Here is a 25,500-nt window from a genome sequence, read left to right on the forward strand (position 1 = left end):
GGAGGGGTGTGGTGGGTGTGTTGGGGTGTCTGGGGTGTGGTGTAGGGCTGTAGGATTGTATCGATACAACGATGCATCGCGGTACGTAGTCTCGCGATACTGTATCGATCTTTCAGCCCGGAGTATCGATACAGCCGGGCGCTGTAATTTTTATTTTATTTTTTTATTTTTTATTTTTTTTTATTTACATTTTTAAATCCAGTTTAAAAAGCATATTCTACAATATTAAGTTAAAAAAGCATACATATAAATAATTTTGAAAAACCATAAATACTACAATGTTGACAGTTTAAAAAGCATGGATATCAAATGTAAAATATTTATTAGCTAGCTCTCTGTCCAGTCATTGAGTTTGAGTTATCTATAAAGTGCATTTGAGCCATTCAGTTTTCAGTCTTGAACACTTAAAATCTTTCAGTAAATGATGTGTGTATCGCAATACGTATCGTATCGTATTGTATCGTGACCTCTGTATCGTGATACGTATCGAATCGTGACCTGTGTATCGTGATGCGTATCGTATCGCGAAATCCAAGATGATATACAGCCCTAGTGTGGTGACGCAAGAGTTGGGTCAGATACATGGGGGCCAGTCCATGGAGTGATTTGTAGATGGTAAGCAGGAGTTTAATCCGCCACACAGTGACACACACATTACATAGTGAGTGGCAACACGGCACACACACATGCAACTTTTTGGGGGTCGCCGGTGGAATCACCCTCTTTTTGCAACGGGACTACCCGGGCAGATTTCCAAACTTGAGGAACTATACCTGACGCAATGGGGAGATTAAAAATGCATCTCAACGGCTCACTAATGACTGTGGCTGCCAGTTATATAAAAAACAAATCAAGATTTTCCTCACCAGTAGAACACTTAGGGCAGGGGTCTCAAACTCGCGGCCCGCGGGCCATTTGCGGCCGGCCACACCGCTCCATCCGGCCCGCGACATGATGTCAGAAATATCATATAATCCGGCCCACAAAATAATTTCTTGTAAACGGCGCCAGCAGGCAGGCCTACAATGCGATATTCAAGTCGCTCAAATGTGGGGCGAAATTCTGTTATTGTGCGTAGCACGCCAGGTGATTGCTGCATACAGTCACAGGTGCAATCAATCCGCACGCGACTATGAACTATGAACAGAATGCAGCTCGCCACCGAGAGGCTGTTTTCATGGTTAACTAACGTTAGGAACACAGACAGTTTCAAGAAAGATGGACATTGCATTATTTTTTGTAGAGTTCAATGGAAATGCTACCTGCCTGATATGCAAGAACAAAGTCGCCGTTCTAAAGGAATATAATGTCAAGAGCTATTCATTACTACACATGGAGAACAGTGTCATAGGGAGACGAGAGGAAAAAACGAGCCACACAGCTGAGAGGGCTAACATCTCAGCAGTCTTTCAAGATGAGTGTCTGGGAAGAAATAGAGTTGTAGCCTACAGATGTATTCAAGTGTCTGGTAAGAAATGGAAACAAACTTGAACTTTAATAAATGCAAGTACAGGTCCAGGGCAGGCTTACAGTAGTGATGCATCTTGCAGCTAAAATAGAATAAAGTACAAATGTAGGCTATTCAAGATAAAATAAAAGTAAGTAAAAATGATTTGCAGCACTAACTCTTAAAATATATTAAAATGAATGGAAACCGGTTTGAATTTGTATGATGAAAATGTTAGTTATGGAATAGTCTCGCAACATTTAGAGACTGAGTTGTGAGTCTAGTTATGGAAATGAAAAATGACATTTTCAGAAATATTGCACTTTCTTTAATTAGTAGTAGTTGAAGTTGACATTGAAGTGGCCCTCCTATGAGTTGACGATACCAGCAGTGGCCCCAAGACAATTTGAGTTTGAGACTCCTGTCTATGCAGTGAACTTGAGGGATTGTTTTTAGTTAAATTCACTGCACCCTAGAACGTTGCAGGATTTGAATAGGAGTTAGAAACTAAATTTAAAAAGTAATCAGATTTAGCTTTCCTTACAGCTGTTGTGCATTTATTTGTGAGTTGTCTAAAAGAAAGCCAGTCTTGGGTATCCCTTGTGCGTCTGGCACGGGACCAGGCACAATTCCTCTCATTAAACAAGGGAGACAGTCAGACAGATCACTAGAAAACCATGGTGCAACTCGATCTTTAATCCTAGTCTTCTTAGAAGGGGTGTGTTTATCTACAAAGTGATTGAATGTTTTTACAAAAGAATCAAGGGCGACTTGCACGTCATCAGACTCAACTGAGCATAAACTATTAATCAATACTGTCATCCAAAAAGGCTCGAGCATTGAAGGATTTTAAGATTTCTCCTCAAAACAATATGTGGCCGTGTTTTCACCAACGCAAGCCAACTGAGACCAACTGACCAACTGAGAAAGGCCCAGATTACCACTCACTTCCTTCAGGTAACCAGAAGCAACACTCCGCCAGTCCAGATTAAAATCACCCATCACTATCATCTCTGAATTTGAATACAAGGAGAGTATATGAGAGATTCTGTCAAAAGCACTGACCTCAGCCTTGGGAGGCCTGTAGACACCAACCACAAACAATGAGCTACTAGGCCCCAGTTCAACCTTCAATACAATAGTAATATAACCACCCAGAAAAAAAGGACAGTTTATTTTGAATACTTTTTGAATATATTTTGAATAAAATACACACTACTACTACTACCAGAACTCACAAGTGCATCTCCTTTCTAAACAAGAGCATACTTCTTGCTTCTTGAGCATACTTCTACTCCAATCGAAAGCGTTCCAAATTTTCGAAACTCAATACTGCTGTTGGCATAAGCGCAGTAACTTGAATTGTTGGAGCAATTCCTCCCCCTCTCAGTTAAAGCCCTATTCCCCGGGGGGGTGGGGGGTGGGGGGGGGCTGGCTGTAAGGGGGGTCAGTCTGTCCTGTCCCTGGGGGGGGGGGGGGGGGGGTGTAAGGGGGGTCAGTCTGTCCTGTCCCTCTGCAGCTGTTCTTCTGTTTACATTATGACTGGGGAGGGAGATGGGGTGACCAGGGGTTCAATAGGTATGGCCCAGCCTTTTGGTGTGTGTGCGTGCGTGTGTGCGTGTCCGTGTGTGCGTGTGTGTGTGTGTGTGTGTGCGCGTGTGTGTGCATGTGTGTGTGTGTGCACGTGTGTGTGCATGCACGTGTGTGTGCATGTGTGTGTGCGCGCGTGTGAGTGCGTGTGTCTGGCCCTCTGTGGAAGGCTGTGAAACAGGACAGGCAGGGCAGCCGAGACTGGCAGAGACAGCTGCAGTTGGGCACACACACACACACACACACTCTGACACACACACACTCTGACACACACGGAGGCAATGTGTAGACTCATCCAGACACACACACACATTCTGAAACAGGAGCATCAGAGGATGTGTGAGATAAACCTCCTTTGTGTTCCTTTTTCTCTCTCTCTCTCTCTCTCTCTCTCTCTCTCTCTCCCCTCCTCTCTCTCTCCTCTCTCTCTCTCCTTTCTCCTCTCTCTCTCTCCTCTCTCTCTCCTCTCTCTCTCCTCTCTCTCTCCTCTCTCTCCTCTCTCTCTCCTCTCTCCTCTCTCTCTCCTCTCTCTCTCCTCTCTCTCTCTCTCTCTCCCCTCTCTCTCTCATCTCCCCTCTCTCTCTCTCTCCTGTCTCTCCCTCTCTCTCTCTCTCTCCTCTCTCTCTCTCCCCTCTCTTCTCTCTCTCTCTCTGGTAGAACTCTCTGACCCGTAGTGCCCCGTTGACCAGTGAGGCCCAGGGGCGGAGTGGCGCGCGCTTCCACACCTCCTACGACAAACGCTACGTCATCAAGACCATCAGCAGCGAGGACGTGGCTGAGATGCACAACATCCTCAAGAAATACCACCAGGTACACACAGTGGATTAAAAATAAATAAATAATTATATTATTTGATCCAGGTAGTAGACTGGGCCCTTCTATATCAATTCCCGACTTCTAGTTACTAAAACGGCATAATCAAAGAAAGATGAGATGCCGCACACTGTCGCCGTTCGATACAAAATATATTAACCCTTATTGTAGGAGCCGCGTTTATTTTTTTGTGTGTCAGTGTGCCCCCCCTGTAGGTGGTGAGCGCTCCCGCATATAGGGGTGCATGCAACGCGCAGCATGGAGAAGGCGGATGCAGCCGATACCGTCATTGACCTCAGCCTTAGTAGCAGGCACGGCCTCATGCCAAACATTTAAGATGTTCTATTTGTTATATTTATTTTTGTGAATAAACGTGACCAAAGAGCAACAGTCAACTCATCTCTGGATCAATGGATTAATGGATGGATTTATTGAGGAATGGAGACAATGTTGACATATGGAGAAAACATTACCGTCCTACCAGTCCCGCACAGAAACAAGCCAGCCAACACACATAAGCCAGGCTTGACCTGGCCTGGTTTATGTGTGTTGGGGAGGTGAAATTCCGTATACCGTGAAATACCGCAAACCGTACCGTGAAACTAGATACCGTACCAGGACTCTAAGGTGCGACCATTTTACTCGCATTTGCGACTAAAAATAGTTTTGTGCGATCAGAAAAAATAATTTAGGAGCACACTGTGCGAGTACTGTTTTCAACTATTTCACTCGCATTTTTTGCCTAAAATAAATCCATGCAAATTGGATCAAACTAGTCAAAGTTTTGCGCACCCGTATATAAAACTACAAGTCCCACAACTTTTTTTATTTTATTTTTTATTACAAGTCCCACGACTGGAACCTGCAACGCGCAGAACTCTCGTGATGACAGCTCAGCTGCACTCACTCAAAAACGACTGTGCAGGCGCCGAATGCCCCTGTCAGTAACGTTAACAAAATGAAGCCCATTCAATCGTATTTTGCCAGGCAAAGTGGAACCAAGGAGAGAGAGGAATTCGGTGAGGCCCGGGGGAGTCGAATCAACTGTCACTCAAAAATCTATTGATTCGATTAGATTCAACATTGCACCGTAGCCTACCAGTAACTTACTGGATCCACATCAAAACGCAATGAAATGCCGACATCGTAAAAAGCGTTTTCCTGAAATGCGTGTCATAACGATCCAATGACATGTTCCTTTGCATCTACATTAAACTAAGCTTTTCCACGGATTTTACGATTTTTTAACGATTATTTGCGAAGATATTGGGCTTTCTTCCCACGTTTTTTCACGGCACCAACAGCTATGTTTCATATCCCTGCCTAAGTTCGCAAAGCATTGTGTGAATTTTCATATACCCCTCGGTTTCAAGTCAGCATCTGAAAACCCTCGTTTTGGAGGACTGTTTGAACGTCCAATAGCCCTCGATATGCTCCCTAGCCCTCGATATGCTCCCTAGCCCTAGAAGCTAAAAGGAATGGGACACACTACCCTACGCGTGAACGTGCAAAATGTAGGGGTAGGGCCAAGGGCTAGGGCTAAGGGGGGTATTGGGATTGGGCCATAGTCTTCATTAGGACCAATGAACATGATGAAGTGTGTGGGAATAGTAGGCTATAGTCTTCATTAGGACCAATGCACATGATGAAGTGTGTGGGAATAGTAGGCTATAGTCTTCAATAGGACCAATGCACCTGATGAAGTGTGTGGGAATAGTATAGTCTTCATTAGGACCAATGTACCTGATGAAGTGTGTGGGAATAGTATAGTCTTCATTAGGACCAATGCACCTGATGAAGTGTGTGGGAATAGTATAGTCTTCATTAGGACCAATGCACCTGATGAAGTGTGTGGGAATAGTATAGTAGGAGAGGATGATACCTCCTATGGTGAGCAGGTTATTATTGTTTATTGTTGTTGGCAGTAGGCCTAATGTTTGTGTTGCTAATAAAAATGTGTTATTTCAAATTTTCCGTTGCGCTCCTAAATTTCTTTCTGTGCTCCTAATTTTTTTCATTTAGGAGTACATGTGCTCCTAGTGAAAAATGTTAGCTTAGAGCCCTGCGTACCGTAATGCAAAAATCCATACCGTCTCATCCCTAACACACACACACATACACACACATGCACATGATTACTCTCTGAACTGAGTCCTCTCTGAGGTCCTGTACACACGCCATGAAGTGTGAGAGTTGCTATGAACACGGCGCCCGGTAGGGAGATACAGAAGAGAACAGCGCTCACCAGATAGACAGTCTGGTCTTTAGAACAGCGCTCACCAGATAGACAGTCTGGTCTTTAAAGGTTTAATGGGCAAAAACAGACTAATTTCGACCTTAAGCCATCAGCAGCATCAATCAGCTTAAAGCCCAAACGCATCTGTTTGCCCATTAAAACTTTAAAGACTCTACTGTCTACCTCGTGAGTGCCTACTGTATATACACACTGACACTCTCTCTCTATATATATATCTCACATACAGACTCATGCGCACATACTCACCAAAGTTATAATAATTTTGCTTTTTTCATTATTTTTTATTTTTTATATTGTTTCAACTTTTTGTTTTCAATTTCAGTTTGGTTTTAATTCGTTTTTAAAGCAGATTTGCTAGTTTAGTTTATTTTTTATTTTTTGAAAATGCTTAGTTTTAGTTTCGTTTTTTATTACTTTCAGTATTAGTTTTAGTTTTTTTTTCATCTGCGCTAGCCTCATGAGACCATCCTGATCTCGCGAGCTCACGTTGTTTCATTCTGTGCAAAACAAACCATCTGGCGCACGTCAGGTTACTTCTGCGCAGGAGCACAGCTAAATAAAAAATGGAGGATAGATTTCATATCCACCCAAAATACTAGGTTTATGTATAAAATGAAAAAGACTAAAACTAAGGACACACAACACAGTTTTAGTTAGTTATCTTTTTTTTGTAAAGCCTAGTTTTTATTTTTATTTGTTAACTAAAATATTTTTACGTTTTTTTAGTTAGTTTTCGTTTACTATAATAATAATAACCTTGATACTCACACACCCATTAGTGCAAACTCACACCCGCAAACAGTTCATCAGACTGTTTCAGATCAGCTCATCAGACTGTTTCAGATCCAGTGATCCCATTTTAACCCCCCCCCCCCCCCCTCTGTCTCTCTAAGTTCATCGTGGAGTGCCATGGCAACACGCTGCTGCCCCAGTTCCTGGGCATGTACCGCCTCACGGTGGACGGAGACGAGACCTACATGATCGTCACGCGCAACGTCTTCTCCCACCGCCTGTCCGTCTACCGCAAATACGACCTGAAGGTAGGAGGGGTCAGAGGGGAGCGGGGGTCAGAGGGGAGGCTGGAGAAGGAACAGGAGAGGAAGAGGAGGAAGGGTTTGGGAGAGGCTGAAGTAAAAAGGAGGTTGGAAGAGATACGTGATGGGGGGGGCGTTGTAACAGATAAGGAGAGGGAGAGAGAGAGAGAGAGAGAGAGAGAGGGAGGGAGAAAGAGGGAAAGATAAAAGTGACTAAGTTCCTCCAGGCCCTCTTAACTGTGTTGTCACTTCCTGGTGTGATAACGGAACAAAGCGGTAAATCATTTCTCCCTCCCTCTCTCTCCCTCCCTCTCTCTCCCTCCCTCCCTCCCTCCCTCCCTCCCTCTCTCTCTCTCCCTCCCTCCCTCCCTCCCTCTCTCTCTCTCTTTCCCTCCCTCCCTCTCTCTCCCTCCTTCCCTCCCTCTCTCTCTCTCTCTTTCCCTCCCTCTCTCTCTCTTTCCCTCCCTCTCTCTCTCCCTCCCTCCCTCTCTCTCTCCCTCCCTCCCTCCCTCCCTCTCTCTCGCTCCCTCCCTCCCTCCCTCTCTCTCTCTCTCTCCCTCCCTCTCTCTCTCTCTCTCCTTCCCTCCCTCTCTCTCTCAGGGTTCCACTGTGGCAAGAGAGGCCAGCGACAAGGAAAAGGTACCGTCCACACACACACCCTTCTACTAGTACATCAAACAGAGTTTAACTTGACCTTTCAACAACCCTACACACACACACACATCTAAGAAGAACCCCCACAGATTCCTGGGTCTACTCCGCCCACTGGCGTAACCTAAAAACAGACTAGCCGCTGAGTGGTCATTGGCCGCTGACCAGTAGGTTCCCGGTTATCATTCAAGGCCAACCAGTTGTGTCCCACTCCATGTCCATTCAAAGCCATGTGGAGGATGAGAGCAAGACAGATTGAGCTGCATGTACCAACACCATATTTACCAACACCATGTGTACCAACACCATATGTACCAACGCCAGGTTACACACAGCTACTGGTCAACACAGCTACTGGTCCTCACCAGCCCAAGCTGCTGCCCTGCTGTCATCGGCACACGGCAGAACCAACCCAGCGGTTTTTGTTTATTTATTTGTGTTTATCCCTGCGTTGGGGATGACAGTGACACTGGTGGCCATCCATCTTCCTCTTAGCCCCCCCTCGGTGACCCCCCCCCCCCCCCCCCCCACCTCCCCCATGTCCCTCATCTCCTGCCCCCCTGCACGCTCTCTCTGTGGCCTCAGTTTGCCTCACCCCCCCTCCTACCTGACATGCTTCTGCAGATCCATCAGTTCCCCCTGCTTGCTGTTTGGGTGTGGGAGACTGTGTGTGTGTGTGTGTGTGTGTGTGCGTGCGTGCGTGTGACTTTTGTCTTTGCGTCTGTGAGCAGGATTGTACCAGATGTTGTGAGCGAGCGGATCAGAGTGGTCCATGGCGCCGTCTGTCCAGGTAGAGTGTGATGCTGTGTTCCAGACCTGCGTTCTGATTGGTAGCTGTAGAAACTGAATTTTGGAATTCTGACACCGAACCTTTCTCCGGCCGGTAGGTTTAGTGGACTTCAGAAGGGCCTGAGTTGAGTCTCTGTGTGAGACTCTGTGTGTGTGTGTGTGTGTGTGTGTGTGTGTGTGTGTGTGTGTGTGTGTGTGTGTGTGTGTGTGTGTGTGTGTGTGCGTGCGTGCGTGTGCGTGTGCGTGCGTTGTGTGAGACCACAGCACCGTTGTTTGGACAGTCATCATTTGACCCTGAAAGGCCGGGTGTTTCCAGGGGCCTGGCGGTCCGGGGGGGTTTAGCACGGTGTAGAGCCAGACCCCCCACAGAGTCCCCTCGCAGCGCAGAGTCCGCTCGCTAAATATAGAGCTCTGGGCCATGGGAGACACTGACCTCTACACAACGCAAAGCTCTTTGGAGGGGAGCGGCTACACACACACACACACACACACACACACACTCTGTGCCTGCTGTACGTTTGTGTGGCTGGCTGTGTGTGTGTGTGTGTGTGTGTGTGTTGTGCAGATGAACAATGGAGATTAATCAGATTAGGGATTAAGTATGGATTGGATTGTTGCTCCGACCTCCATACCTGCTAGTGTCCCTGTAGCTGTCCTCCTCTGCTGCTGTCCTCCTCTGCTCTGTCCCCCCTCTGCTGCTGTCCTGCTCTGCTGCTGTCCCCCCTCTGCTGTCCTCTGTAGTGAAAGCAGACGTCCTCAGAGAGCTCTGAGCAGCCGTCACAAACCTCAGAGCTCTTCCCTCCAATCATCTCTGTGTGTCTGTTCTGTCCTTAACTGGGCCAGGCCCATGTTCATCTCACGCACGCTCTCACGCCAGCAGGATTTATCAGACACACCCAGGAGACAGAGATCAAACACACCACACCCGGGACACAGGCGTACAACTGACCAGTGTGACAGCTGGTGTTTCCACACAATACAATACTTTAATTCACTCTCTCTCTCTCTCTCACACACACACACACACACACACCACATAGATTTGGTCACTCAGTAAGTTGTAGATAAGCATGTCCCAGCCACCCACTCAGTGTGCACTGCTCTAGCTGTTCTGAATGAGCATGGCGTTGCACCAAACCCACAGCAGCAGAAGCACCCAAGTCCTCCTCTGGATGCACGCTAGAGAGGGATGCACGCTAGAGAGGGCCATCTTTCACTGCACTCTACTGGATACAGAGGCTCAGTGTGGTTTAGGTACAATACAGAGGTACTGTATGGTATACTATGGGATACTATGGTACTATGGTATACTATGGTACTATGGTATAATATGGTATACTATGGTACTATGGTATACTATGGTACTATGGTATAATATGGTACTATGGTATACTATGGTACTATGGTATACTATGGTATACTATGGTACTATGGTATACTATGGTATAATATGATACTATGGTATAATATGATACTATGGTATAATATGGTACTATGGTATACTATGGTATAATATGGTACTATGGTATAATATGGCACTATGGTATGATATGGTACTATGGTATAATATGGTACTATGGTATATTATGGTATATTATGGTACTATGGTATAATATGGTACTATGGTATACTATGGTATAATATGGTACTATAGTATAATATGGTACTATTGTATACTATGGTACTGTGTTATACTATGGTATAATATGGTACTATGGTATAGTATGGTGCTGTATGGTATACTAGGTGTGTGTTTTTGCGAAGGTTGAAGTGTGTGCCGTCGCTTCACACACAAATGAGCGCCGTCCTACTGCATGAGCCCCGCCCCCTCATCTCTCTTCCTCGCGCATGCGTCTGCACGGAGCAACCCGCCCCCCCCCCCCCCCCCCAGCCTCCAACACATGCGTCTGCATGGTGCCCCCCGCCCCCCCAGCCTCCAACATAAACCCCACACTGCAGCGCATGCTGCGGGAACCCTCCTGTTCTCCTCACAGCCTGTGTTCTTCTCTCTCTTTCGGACGTGAACATCAAGGGTTCCACAGGGTTCTGGTGTCGTGTGTGGCTGGTCCACGATACCCGGAACTGACTCCGCAGACGACCTCACTGGGCATCACCTCACTAAGCCAGGGTCAAGGCTACTGCTATCTAATACCAGGACTCCATTCCCTTGGTGATGCACAGTAATAGGTGTTCTCCATGGGAATATGGATGATGCTCCATAAGCCATCAGCTTTTTTTTTTTTTTTTTGCTAGGAAGGAAAAACTGAAGCATTTTGGGAGGCTTGTATTTCAAAAAGTCTGTCTGGTGAAATAGCACTTGGCCCATTCCTAGAGTCAAGCACGCTAGCTCTCTCTGCTAGCACCGTTGTTGTTGTTTTTGTTGTTATTGTAGCAGCCCTATGCTGTTTTTTGTTTACGCTCCCTGCACCCCTCATGCCAGCAGTACCGGCTGGCGTGCCTAGTGGGGGGTGGGGGGCACGGTGTGACCGTGGCAACAGGCGTGTGCCAAGTGTCCGTCCCGCTCTGCCTCTAGAGCCTGGGTCCGTAGGGGAGCTCCAGCCTGGCCAGTCTTCTGCTGCCAGCTTCAGCACTTTTCATTTCAAACCTTTATTTCAACTCGTTAGACACTGAGGTTTCCCTCATTTGCGGTGTCGACGAGCTAACACAATCATAAACAAACAATAATAAAGAACATGGATCAATGTACAGTGTTACAGATAGAATCATTTTAAACAATTGCAGGATGAAGTGCAAAGGCTAAGGGCCATAGATTTAAAGTCTGTCATAGTAGGAAGCACCTCAAGCTTTAAAGTCTGTTGGAGGGCGTTCCACGTACAGGGAGCGTCGTAAGTCCAATGTTCACACGAGGAACCTTAAAAACGAGTCGATCACCACCACCCACAGCCTAACGCCACTGCAGGGAGACACACTCACACACATGGACAGGGAGACGACAGTGCCACACACACACACGGATAGATGTAGGTAGAGTCACACACAGGAGGACACTTACTAGGTGTAGAGGTATGTAGGTCATGTCTTTGAGATGGATGATGCCTTTTATATTCAGAGATCTGGCCACATCTGTGCATTACGAAAAAGCACAAAATACAAGCATAACAAATGTACAAAACTATGCCTCCAGTAGCCTACGCTAGAAGACTTCAAAAAGAATTTTAGAAGACTGAAGTCTGACACTCTGTCCCATCTGAAGACAATGGTCCTCATTCCTGAACATTTTCTTAAGTGTCTTCTTAAATGTCTTCTTACGAACTTCGTAAGACCAACCCTAAGAAAGATCCCCGCCGGATTCATGAATGGGTGGAAATGTGTTCCTAAACCGCCAAAGTGTTCTCAGCTGTGCTCCCCTTCTTAAGTTGAATGCGCGTTCTCGTACACCTGAATTTGCAAACATAAACGCCCTGCCAGCTCCTTACTACAGGGTCGTGTGCACACAGAATCCCCAGACAGCGCGGAAAAAGTTGAGACGTTCCCAATTGACATGCTTGATGTTCAAGGTCACGTGCAAATTCGACGTTTTATTCGTCACATGCAACATACCAGTAAAATGAGCAGTGAGATGTTTCTCAGCTGGCTTTGTGCACACTAAGCTTAAGCAAGGTGAAACAAACCAATACAAAATAACAAAAGAAAACAAGACGGTATATATGGGCTTTTAATACAATATGCAAAATATATAGGCCTAACCTACATGAAACGGATGGAATGTGCTGAGAGCATATTGAATTGTAGCCTACAGTTTAGTTAAATGCATGAGTAGGCTATTTATGGATCTTGATAGGCCCTATATCTAGGCCTATATTATGTAGGACCATATGATATATTTTAGTTATGGATATTCACGTTTACAGTATTTACAGAATGTAGATGTGTCCATTCTGACGACTATGGAATATAAGGTGCTGAGTCTGAGTATAGCGACTGAGTTTAGTGCTTATTTATTAATTCACTGCCATTTGCCGAATTTGTGTAGTGCTTTTATTTATTTTAGGACACCGCGATGCCTTCATGAATGTGAAACGTAATTGGAAATGATACAAATATCCTCGTATTTATGATTATGATTATAATTCAAGCCTAGGATGTCACTAGAACGCAATCACCTCGGATTTCTCATAAATTCAGCCCTTGCGAACGGGCGCACTCAAATCTGGCCTACATACGACTGCATTTCCGCGTTCTTAAATCCTGTTCCTAGATAAGAACAAATCCGAGATAAGAAACCATTCAGGAATGCCAGAATTGTCCCGGGAACTTCGTAAGTGGAGTTAAGAAGAAATTTCTTCTTAACTTCTTCTTAACTGCGTTCAGGAATGAGGTCCAATGTGTCCAGTTTAAGTCACAGACTATACGATTTTGCAAAGACTGGTATATCATGCAGGGTCTTTTACATTGAGCCAAAATTAAAAACTTTCGATTATATTAAATGTGTTTGATTTTATCGTAACGTCAAGATGAGAAAAAGACTGACTTAAGACCGCTGGGACGATCGAGAAGACGGCAGCGAACTACGACAAAACCCTCCTGATTTTATTCCGACGTTGTAAATTTGTCTGCGACAGGTAAAATCAGGTGAGAAGTCGGTTGGTGTTAGGCCGCCATTCGAGTCAGTTTCACTCCGATACACACTGACTGCAGTCAAAAAGACCCTGGAGAAGATGGATTGCTGTTTGTTCTGGACCGATTTTGCGGTTTTGAGCAGTGCATGTATGGGCACGCTCTCACCTCAATCCTTCAGTCAGTTTTCCCTTTCTGCATTGAAGGCAGCTGAGATGTCAGACTCCCCCTTAAAGAACCTCTTCTCTCTCTGCCGCTCTCTAACTTGTGTATTTTTCTTAAACACTTTGCCTTTCCTTCCAACTTCCTTCTTTCCTTCTCTCTCCTCTCCTCCTCCTTCTCCTCCTCCTGCCCCCCCCTTCTCTCTCTAGCAGCCGCGGCCGCCAGAGGAAACGCCCCCGCGGCCCAAATCTAATGTTCAGCAAAGGCTGCAAACGCTGCGGATCGCCACGCGCTTTTACTGCGCTATGAAACACGTAAGAGACGTAAGAGGACCAGGGCTCATATATACCAGGCATGACTAATCTATCTATCTATCTATGTACCCCCGAGTCTGTCCCCGCCCCCGCGCGCCCTCCAGAACGAGGAACCAGGGCTCATATATACCAGGCATGACTAATCTATCTATCTATGTACCCCCGAGTCTGTCCCCACCCCCGCGCGCCCTCCAGAACCAGGAACCAGGGCTCATATATACCAGGCATGACTAATCTATCTATGTACCCCCGAGTCTGTCCCAGCCCCCACGCGCCCTCCAAAACGAGTATCCAGGGCTCATATATACCAGGCATGACTAATCTATCTATCTATGTACCCCCGAGTTTGTCCCCGCCCGCCCTCCAGAACGAGGAACCAGGGCTCATATATACCAGGCATGACTAATCTATCTATCTATGTACTCCCGAGTCTGTCCCCGCCCCGCGCGCCCTCGAGAACGAGGAACCAGGGCTCATATATACCAGGCATGACTAATCTATCTATCTATGTACCCCCGAGTTTGTCCCTGCCCCCGCGCGCCCTCCAGAACCAGGAACCAGGGCTCATATATACCAGGCATGACTAATCTATCTATCTATGTACCCCCGAGTTTGTCCCCGCCCCCGCGCGCCCTCCAGAACGAGGAACCAGGGCTCATATATACCAGGCATGACTTCTCTTTCCATGTACCCCCATGTCTGCCCCCCCGCCCTCCAGAACGAGAGCAGAGCAGGCATGACTAATCTATCTATGTACACCCTAGTCTGCCCCCCCCACCCCGCCCTCTAGAACGACAGCAGAGCTCCCTAGATTAGAAGCTATGCGAACGTAGGTCAGTAGTACTAACGAACGTACAGTAGGTCGGAAGTACTAGCGAAAGTAGGTTGTAGTACTAGCGAAGGTAGGTAGTACTAGCGAACGTAGGTCGGTAGTACTAGCGAAAGTAGGTTGTAGTACTAGCGAACGTAGGTAGTACTAGCGAACGTAGGTCGGTAGTACTAGCGAAAGTAGGTTGTAGTACTAGCGAATGTAGGTAGTACTAGTGAACGTAGGTCGGTAGTACTAGCGAATGTAGGTCAGTAGTACTAGCGAAAGTAGGTTGTAGTACTAGCGAACGTAGGTAGTACTAACGAAAGTAGGTTGTAGTACTAGCGAACGTAGGTAGTACTAGCGAACGTAGGTCGGTAGTACTAGCGAACGTAGGTAGTACTAGCGAACGTAGATCGGTAGTACTAGCGAATGTAGATCGGTAGTACTAGCGAACGTAGGTAGTACTAGCGAACGTAGGTCGGTAGTACTAGCGAACGTAGGTAGTACTAGCGAACGTAGATCGGTAGTACTAGCGAATGTAGATCGGTAGTACTAGCGAACGTATGTAGTACTAGCGAACGTAGGTTGGTAGTACTAGCGAACATAGGTAGGTAGTACTAGCGAACGTAGGTAGGTAGTACTAGCGAACGTAGGTAGGTAGTACTAGCGAACGTAGGTAGGTAGTACTAGCGAACGTAGGGAGGTAGTACTAGCGAACGTAGGTAGTCCTAGCGAACGTAGGTAGGTAGGTAGTACAAGCGAACGTAGGTAGGTAGTACTAGCGAACGTAGGTAGGTAGTACTAGCGAACGTAGGTAGTACAAGCGAACGCAGGTCGCAGTACTAGCGAACGCAGGTCGCAGTACTAGCGAACGTAGGTAGTACTAGCGAACGCAGGTAGTACTAGCGAACGTAGGTTGGTAGTACTAGTGAACGTAGGTAGGTAGTACTAGTGAACGCAGGTCGTAGTACTAGCGAACGCAGGTAGGTAGTACTAGCGAACGCAGGTCGGTAGTACTAGCGAACGCAGGTAGGTAGTACTAGCGAACGCAGGTAGGTAGTACTAGCGAACGCAAGTAGGTAGTACTAGCGAACGCAGGTAGGTAGTACTAGCGAACGCAAGTAGGTAGTACTAGCGAACGCAGGTAGGTAGTACTAGCGAACGTAGGTCGGTAGTACTAGTGAACGCAGGGAGGTAGTACTAGCGAACGTAGGGAGGTAGTACTAGCGAACGCAGGTAGGTAGTACTAGCGAACGTAGGGAGGTAGTACTAGCGAACGTAGGTCGTAGTACTAGCAAACGCCGGTAGGTAGTACTAGCGAACGTAGGGAGGTAGTACTAGCGAATGTAGGTAGGTAGTACTAGTGAACGTAGGTAGGTAGTACTAGTGAACGTAGGGAGGTAGTACTAGCGAACGTAGGTCGTAGTACTAGCAAACGCCGGTAGGTAGTACTAGCGAACGTAGGGAGGTAGTACTAGCGAATGTAGGTAGGTAGTACCCGCAAGGAAATGACAGAGCTACAGCAGCAGTATACAAGAAGCGCAATCAAGACGAAAGTGCAAAGCGGTTTCTATCAAAGTCTGTGAAACGGAATCCTTAGTTCTAATCCTGGGTTCTACTTGGCTAGTCAGTCAGAGAGCATCGCATATGGCCTCCGAGAGACAGGGCTATCCTTTCAAAGGCCAGGTGAAAGACAGGGTGATGGCGTCACACCTACACAGTCCGATCACACGCTGCCTACGGTGTAGGAATGAACGAGACCACCCACGATGCACTCTGATCCACCCGGGGCTGGTTGAAGAACAGAGTAAATGGGCGTATGGCAGAACCGTACGCGGTGCTACTGCCCCCTAGTGGGCTGGAGTGAGGGAGAGAGCAGCATCAGCCCGGGTTCATCTATTCTGTTAGTGGAATGGAAAGATGAGATGAGAGTGCTCTTCTCCCTGAGCAGCTCACGCACTCACACAGCCTGACCCACCCCTCACACAGCCAGACCCACCCCCTCACACAGCCACACCCACCCCCTCACACAGCCACACCCACCCCTCACACAGCCAGACCCACCCCCTCACACAGCCACACCCACCCCTCACACAGCCAGACCCACCCCCTCACACAGCCACACCCACCCCTCACACAGCCACACCCACCCCTCACACAGCCAGACCCACCCCCTCACACAGCCACACCCACCCCTCACACAGCCAGACCCACCCCTCACACAGCCACACCCACCCCTCACACAGCCACACCCACCCCTCACACAGCCAGACCCACCCCTCACACAGCCAGACCCACCCCTCACACAGCCACACCCACCCCTCACACAGCCAGACCCACCCCCTCACACAGCCACACCCACCCCTCACACAGCCAGACCCACCCCTCACACAGCCACACCCACCCCTCACACAGCCAGACCCACCCCCTCACACAGCCAGACCCACCCCTCACACAGCCACACCCACCCCTCACACAGCCAGACCCACCCCCTCACACAGCCACACCCACCCCCTCACACAGCCACACCCACTTCTCACACAGCCACACCCACCCCTCACACAGCCACACCCACCCCTCACACAGCCACACCCACCCCCTCACACAGCCAGACCCACCCCTCACACAGCCAGACCCACCCCTCACACAGCCAGACCCACCCCCTCACACAGCCACACCCACCCCTCACACAGCCAGACCCACCCCCTCACACAGCCACACCCACCCCTCACACAGCCAGACCCACCCCCTCACACAGCCACACCCACCCCTCACACAGCCAGACCCACCCCCTCACACAGCCACACCCACCCCTCACACAGCCAGACCCACCCCCTCACACAGCCACACCCACCCCTCACACAGCCAGACCCACCCCCTCACACAGCCAGACCCACCCCTCACACACCGTCTCCCTCTCTCTCACACACATACTATACACACACACACACACACAAACACAGCACAATCTATAATTCACTCTCACACCCACCTTTCTCCCCAGCCTCTTTCTCTAGCTTGTCTCAGGGTCTGTAGCAGACCCAGATTCAGGGACGAGGCTGAGTGGACAGGCCAGGATCAGGTGTGGGGTCGTGGGGGGTGTTCTCTCCAGAGCACTGCTGGTCCTGCTGCTGATGGACCCTTCACTCCCAGTCTTCCCAGTAGCCACAGCTGATGAGAATCCCATTCAGAACCCATCTGAAGATGCAGTTTCTCTGCTGTGTTCAGTGCCTGGTTAGGGGAGGAGCACCTTTCAGAATGTAGGGTTAAACTAAAAACCAACATGACAACTGAACGTCTTGCTGGGTTGGCGGATGGACAAAATCTCAGGAGTAGATGGAGGATGCAGGAGAGAGACTGCATGGCGTGTGGTTGGCGGACCCTGTGGGGGGCGTGTGGTCGAGCGACCCTGGCGGGGGCGGGGGCGTGTGGTCGAGCGACCCTGGCGGGAGCAGGGGCGTGTGGTAAGCGGACCCTGGCGGGGGCGGGGGCATGTAGTTGAGCGACCCTGGCGGGAGCGGGGGCGTGTGGTTGAGCGACCCTGGCGGGGGCGTGTGGTTGAGCGCTGACCCCCGGGCCTCAGCTCTCCTTCAGTCCCGCCGTCATACGGGGTGATTTAGCTGCTGAGATCTACGTGTGATTCGGCTTCAACCAGATGATCCCAGAAGCCACCGCTGCATCCACACTGGGTCGTCTGTCTGTATATATGTACATGGTCTTATATGTGTACGCTTGTGCCTGTATATATGTACATGGTCTTATATGTGTACGCTTGTGTCTGTATATATGTACATGGTCTTATATGTGTACGCTTGTGTCTATCAATGTTATTGCTATGTACGTGAGACTTGTTGTGCTTTGTGGTGTCATCTGTGGCCTCATGGGTGTGCCTGCTTGTGCGTGCGTGTGTGTGTGTGTTCATGTTTTTTGCTCACTGTAGTGCTGCAGAGTGTGTAGCTGCTTTTTCGCCCGCTTGTGTAGAAACGCTTCTCTGGGTAGCAGCCTCTTCCTCTGCCCGTTTCCTCATTTCCTGCTCACTACTTCCTCTGAGGCCCAGAGTACGCCCCCCTCCCTGCCTCCCAGAACCCCGCTGCCCTCCACAGGCCACTCCTGGTACTGCAGCCAGCAGAACCTGAAGCAGAACCCCCACTTAGACCTCTTACTGCCTGCTACAAGGCTGGTTGTTTTTGGGGGGGTCACAGAGGAACACCACAGCACACAGAAGATGTAATCATGAGGGCTGAAAAAGTGTCTTTTAAAGGGATAGTTCACCCAAATGTGTTTTTTTCTTCGTCTTGAAAACAGTCTGTAAGGCAAGGGGAAACAAAAAAAAAACAGTATTGTTTTTTGTTTATATAAGCAATTAGACTATACACTAGCCTTCAATTCATGTTTAAATCTGGGTTAATGATCCCTTTAATGACGTCAATTATCATCACATCTGTACGTGCATGTAAACACATGCACAATGGGAGCAGTCTGACTTGGGTCAGGGTGGGTTGCTAGCAGGCTACGCGTGTAGCGCCCTCCAGCTGGGCTCTGACTGCGGCTGTGTGGTCCCCTCCCTACCGGACGCCAGGCCAAGGAGCTGCCCACCTACAAGGACAACGACTTCATCAACGATGGGCAGAAGATCTACATCGACGAGGAGAACAAGAAGATGCTCCTGGAAAAGCTGAGGAAAGATGTCGAGGTAGGTGTGTGTGTGTGTGCAGGGCCAGGGGATTGTGTGTGTGTGTGTGTGTGTGTGTGTGTGTGTGTGTGTGTGTGTGCGTGTGTGCGCGTGTGCGTGCGTGCGTGTGCGCAGGGCCAGGGGATTGTGTGTGTGTGTGTGAGCGCGCAGGGCCAGGAGAGTGTGTGTGTGTGCGTGCGCGCAGGGCCAGGGGAGTGTGTGTGTGTGCGTGCGCGCAGGGCCAGGGGAGTGTGTGTGTGTGCCCGTGCGCGCAGGGCCAGGGGAGATTGTGTGTGTGTGTGTGTGTGCGCGCGTGCGGGTGTTTTTTGCGGTCGTATAAACCAGGTTCCTCCCCGGTCAGTTCCTGGCCCAGCTGAAGCTGATGGACTACAGCCTGCTGGTGGGCATCCACGACGTGGAGCGGGCGGAGCAGGAGGAGGTGGAGAGCGAGGACAACGAGGGGGAGGAGGAGGGCGAGAGCGACGGGGGGGGGCTGGGCACGCCGCCGGACAGCCCCAGCAACACCCTGGACAGCGCCAAGCCCCTCTCGCCCGGGGAGTTCGACCCCACCATCGACGTCTACGCCATCAAGAGCCACGACAGTCAGTAGGGCGGAGGGGGGGGGGGCAGAATAGGGCATGAGATTCCAAAAGAGAGGGGTCAAGGCACTCTAAGCCCTGTATTCAAATGGCATATCCATGTGGAAATTTTAAAAACACACAAAAACAACAAACCAACACTAGCAACAAACAACACTAACGCGTTTGGCCAAGCAGTGCTCCTTCCCTCTCCATCCTGAGAACATGGAATATCAGAATAGCTGCATCTGAATCAGTTATTGTGAGAGGGTGACTGAGGCTTGTTACATGGGCCTGAGCAACTGACTGACTTCAGTAGCCCTCTTGCTGTCTGTATTGAGCTGGATTTAATGTCTGTGTGTGTGCGTGTGTGTGTGTGCGTGTGTGTGTGTCCTCCTGCCTCCAGATGCCCCCAGGAAGGAGGTGTACTTCATGGCGGTCATTGACATCCTGCAGCATTACGACGCCAAGAAGAAGGCCGCCCACGCGGCCAAGACCGTCAAGCACGGGGTAACGCAGCTCTATGTGCTTTCATATATATATATGTGTGTGTGTGTGTGTGTGTGTGTACGTCTTCGCTGATGTACAGAATGTATTGTAGCACCACTGTGCATCATTGCTGTGTGAGCAGCGTAGCATAGCGATACATTGCTCTCTGTCTCCCCCTGCAGGCCGGAGCTGAGATCTCCACTGTGAACCCAGAGCAGTACTCCAAGAGGTTCTACGACTTCATCACCACTATCCTGTCATAGCCCCCTGGGGCAGCACAGGGGCACATGGGGGGGAGGCGGGGGGGGGGGGCAGGGGAGAAAGAGGAGGGAAGCCAATAGAGAGAGGAAGAGGACATGAGTAGATATGCATATATCTCTTCCTCCTTCAGCGTCTCTCTCTTCCTCTCCCTCTCCCCTCCTCATGGCCCCCTCTCTGCAGCTAGAACCATCATTCGTTTACATTTAACTTCTCCTCGGTTGGTTCCTTCTTTGTTACTTTGGACCATAAGGGTGTGAAAAGAGAACAGGTGTTCTTGTCATTGCTTTTTATAATTTGTTATTTTTTGGTTTGTATGTTAATTTGGGATTATGGCTTTTGTTTTTTTACTGCTTCTTACTTACGCAACGTCCCACCCTTAATTGCTTGTTTTTGTTGTTGCTTTTGTGTGTGTGTGTGTGTGTGTGTGCGTGTGTGTGTTTGTTTTTCAGCTTTCCCTACCAAGGTGAGGGGGAGGTGGGGAGGGGTGTTGTGGTTTAGTGTGAGGTCAAATGGAGTTCAGTGATAGGTTAATGACCGGTCACACTAGGGGTTCAGCAGGTAGTAAACAGGAAGTGTGCCTTCAGGCTCGTCCAATGCAATCGCTCGGCTTCAGGAAGTCGGAAGCAGTCTTCCAATAGGCCGACGGCCGGACCATCCGCTCGCCATATCTGTACCCAGCCAAACCAACCTTCCTATTGGCTCCGTCACCCATCACTCATCCAGTCAGCTCCTCCCCCTGATGAAGCGTGCTTCTTCCCCATTCACCGGTCACTTTTCAAAACTAGGCTAGTGCGTTATCCCCCTGCCACACACACACACACACACACACACACACACTATTTAACTCTCCCTTCTCACTGCACATATTTCTCTCAGAGAAGCCATCTTTGTCTAGTGTGTACCCGTGTGTGAGAGATTCCTAGCAGCCTGTCTGTGCTTGAGGGATGGAGGGAGGCGGGGCTTCAGGGGAGCTGGAACCAGCTAGAGAAGTGTTAGACAGAGATGTCATCATAGAAGAGATCAGGCTCTCTCATGAACCGATTGGTCAGTTTCATCCAATTCCATTCACCAAATGGGAAGGAATGAATCCAGTCGCTGTCCAATCCTGTGTTCATATAATTCCAGCAGGAATCCAAGACATTTTATATAAGTGGTGCTTGCAGACTTCCTGTGACAAGGGTGTCAGTGTGAAACTTCATTAACTTTTGACCTTCCGCTGCCATCAGCACCTTAACCGAAACGTTGCACTTTCATTTGATTGAGATAGTATCTCTTGTTCTGTTACATGCGCTACGACAAAAGCACTGTTTGTAGCTCTGGAACGCAGGCCCCTCCCATCGAGGGCCCGATCTGAGATCCCACCCCAGAGCCAGTCCCCTCAGGGGATGCTTCCTATTTGCAATATTAGATGTCTGAGTAGAGCAGGGCTGGCTGGGTTGGGCCTCCAGGCTCCAGACGCTGACCCAGCCCTGTGAGAGGGGCTCTGGGGTGTGTTTGGGGAGCAGGGGGGGGGCGCTGTGAGCAGCAGAGTGACGGCGTGGGCAGACGGGCAGGCGATGGTTGACCTCTGGCATCGTTCCTGCACACCAGCCCGGGAGAAGCCGGTGTGTTTGTGTTCCAGGAGTGAGGGGAAGAGACTGGGATGGAAACAAACTCTTGCTTGTCGTTTTCACGTCATTAAGTCACGCCAACATGTCCGCTTCTCTTTTAACATTGTTGTGTGTCGGGTTACTCCAAGTTGTTTGTGTTGTTGATGTTGTTGTTGTTGTTGTCGTCGTCTGTGTTTGAATTTGGCGGGTTTTGAATTGACGTGGTGAATTTGTATATTTTGCACAAGACAAAAGGAACCAAATGTTATGCATTCGATCCCAATTGGTTGACATGGTCTTAACAAGGGAAACGCAATATACCTGTACCAAGTGTGAAGAGTTTGTGCGTGATGTTGTGTCAGTTTTGGGTAACCGACTAAGATGAGTAATATTGTCCTCCTTGACTATACTAATCCATGCAAAAGCTTCCATGCGGTCTGTTTATTTAGATGAGTAGATTATATTCACATATATTTTTACATTACATTTTAGTCATGAAATATAGTTGTATTTTAATGCTCCACCCTTTCAGTGTGTGACAGTGTTGTGTTCAAATGAAGAATGATACTGCTTGACTTTGTACAAGGCTTCTACTGTATGTACTGTAAAATCAAAACAAATGCATGTTTCCTTTTTCCTGCTGTGTTCTGGCTGTTCCGGCCCATTGGGTCACCTATCCCACACTTAACCATAAATCTGTTTTTTTTCTTCCACTAAACCAGTCAATCTTTGCCATGCTTTAAACTGTGTTTTCATTGTATACACTGTGCAAGAGGTGTGCCTTTATACTCCAAATTATTTAATTTTGTATTTTTTAATCTTTTTTTAAAATGAAAGTAAATGGTTATTTTAATAATAGTGTTTACGTTCAAATGTATCCCCAATTTTATTTTCTATGTTTTTTTTCTCCCCTGCCTCTGTATGTGTTTAAATCTACAAGTATATAGTTGTTATTGAGTCAAACAGGTTCAACTTTATTGACTACTCCAGAAAATGTGGCTTCTCCATTTAGAAATTGTAGCCTCGAAGCCTGACTTATCGCGAAACCTTTTTTGTGAGGAAGTCTGGCTTCCATGCCCTTAGGCACAGCTGTGTGGTCACTTTACCTTCCCTTAACTCGACTTAACCATCAGGAAGGAAACCTCAAATCTGACCCCAGATCTGTGTGTACAGGCACATTCTACCCCCTCCACAGCGTAGACCTGACCTGACATTAAACCCTTTGTTAGCCCCTCCAGTGCTGCCTCATTGAGGAGGTGTGTGTGTGTGTGTGTGTGCGTGCGTGCGTGCGTGCGTGCGCGTGCGCGTGCGTGCCTCTCTCTCCATCATCCTCTCACATCATCCCTGCATTTGGCTAACCACAGACCTGGGGTCAGACGTTGACATAGTGTCAGTGGTTATGTGTAACTTCTATGCTAAACCAGCTAACTCTCTGTCCTCACACACACACACACACACACATGCAAAAATAGAGTGACTCGCAGAGGGAAGGTGAAATGAGGAACAGAATGTAGTTTTGGTTTCACAGAATTGGACACAAACTAGATGGACTGGATGATAACAGCCCTGAGCCCCTCTAAAGGGAGGGGGGGAGATATGAGTCCTGAGTCCCTCTAAAGGGAGAGGGGAGATATGAGTCCCTCTAAAGGGAGGGGGCGATATGAGTCCTGAGTCTCTCTAAAGGGAGGGGGAGATATGAGCCCTGAGCCCCTCTAAAGGGAGGGGGAGATGCATCCCATGTGTCTCCCTGACGCTCAGCCCCTCCCAGCACCACCGGTTTGCCCAAAGCGGAGCTCCTCACTCTGCACCCTCTAGTCAGACCATCCTCCATGAGCTTCAAGATCATTGGACTGTGTTTATGTATCAGTTTTGGTGGAAAGTGTATTTTTTTTACGCGTATGAATTCTGGGAGAAGGGACTTGGATTGGACGGGTGGAGGTGTTTCACTCACACAGATGTGATGTTCAGAGCTGTGGAGACAGACTTCTATAGGTGGTGTTTTAAGTGTTAAGGGAACCTGTGATGATGACTAGAGGACAGACAGAATCTGCAAGGGCAGGATTTTTCATGAACCCTTAGACTATTTTAGAAATCGAAATATTTGAGTTAATCCATATTATAATTGTAGAAAACCTCTGGAATTTTCTCCATTGAATTTGCACACAAAGCTGTAGATGTTTTGGTCAGAGAACTCCCTTGCAGATTCCATCTTGTCTTGAGTAGGGATAACCTACAATACTTTTTAAGCATTTCTTATGCGTTGTGTGTGTGGGGGTGCGTGTGTGTGTATTGCTGTCAGACATTCGTTGGGAGTTCGCTCTCCTGTGAGAGGCTAACTCGTGTTCTATGATGTTTATTGTTCTACACATATAATGATAATAATAAAAGTAATACACGCCATTCCATAAGCATTCACTCAAACCAATAAAGCACTTGGTTTGCTAAAATCTCACTGCGTTGTTCTTTTGCCTTTATTACTTTTGTGTTCATTTGTTGTTCGTCGTCCTTTCATCCTACTAGAGGCACACACGAACCGGGTCAACAGGAAAGTGTAAAAACAGCACACAAAGAAAATCTCAAGCAAAATGTCATACTAATCATTTCCTATTTTTTCAGTGCCGAGGAGGCCTCCACGATTCTCCAGCGGTATTTTTGAAGGTCACCTTTCTTCGTGTAGGGCAAAGATTAGGCCTAGATGATATTACTCATTATTTTCGTTAACAAAGAAATTATATAGCCAGTTTAATTGAAACTACTGCAGGCAGTTTAATAGGCCTGTGTACCGCAGCATATTACTTATTTATTTATAGCTGAGGAAGTCGATTTCCACCGGTGGCCGACCGATTATGGACCCGGGTGAAGGAGACTGGAGCGTTTTATCTCCAAGCACCACCTGAGAAAACATGGAAATCCCTACATGTTACACCATGTTAAAGAAAATGGATGACGTATGAATTAATTCTTAACTTTTGAAAATAAGCCTTGATGTAGGCTATGCACTAAATTAGTCTTTATGTTGACCAAGATCGATGTATAGGTTACGCTAATTAATTTTTAAACTAAAATATATGGCTTATAAATTGATTAATTTCGTTTGGCAATATTGACCCTACACCTCAAACTGTTCCGCCTAACATTCAAACGGACTACTAAAGACACTGAAAATGTTTCACTGTTCATCTCAGCCTATTAATATAGCCTACGCTAATTCATGTATTTTAAACCCTATTCTAAATGGAAGTCAATCAAATATATTGTCTAGACAAGTAAACGTAGAGAGGAAGATTTTATTCAAAAGGCCTACTTTATCCTAGTCTAGGTTACTTATCAATTAGTCAAACGGTGCTAGGCTGTTATCTCAACTTGTTACCTTTTTGGGGTGGTGAATAATTTTCTTTCAGTTGTCTAATTATCTTCAACCAGGTTTATAATGAAGCCTATTTACTGTTAATAGTCTGATTAATT

At 47.9% G+C, this 25,500-nt stretch overlaps 1 protein-coding gene across 1 annotated transcript in view; it reads left to right on the plus strand.

Annotated features, from left to right (window-relative positions):
* The window catches only part of pip4k2aa (phosphatidylinositol-5-phosphate 4-kinase, type II, alpha a), a gene marked incomplete at its 5' end in the record, with an annotated part of 38,644 nt that extends 18,188 nt beyond the window's left edge, over positions 1–20,456 (plus strand). Inside the window, 7 exons of the mRNA XM_084461464.1 lie at positions 3,695–3,847; positions 7,001–7,147; positions 7,742–7,780; positions 19,026–19,139; positions 19,480–19,720; positions 20,103–20,206; positions 20,368–20,456. Coding sequence (XP_084317590.1) covers positions 3,695–3,847; positions 7,001–7,147; positions 7,742–7,780; positions 19,026–19,139; positions 19,480–19,720; positions 20,103–20,206; positions 20,368–20,448 — 879 coding nt within the window. The 3' untranslated portion in view covers positions 20,449–20,456. The remainder of the gene's footprint in view (positions 1–3,694; positions 3,848–7,000; positions 7,148–7,741; positions 7,781–19,025; positions 19,140–19,479; positions 19,721–20,102; positions 20,207–20,367) is intronic.
* Positions 20,457–25,500: the final 5,044 nt, after the last annotated feature.

The sequence above is a fragment of the Borostomias antarcticus genome, assembly GCF_949987555.1.
Source record: "Borostomias antarcticus genome assembly, chromosome: 2".
NCBI lineage: Eukaryota > Metazoa > Chordata > Actinopteri > Stomiiformes > Stomiidae > Borostomias > Borostomias antarcticus.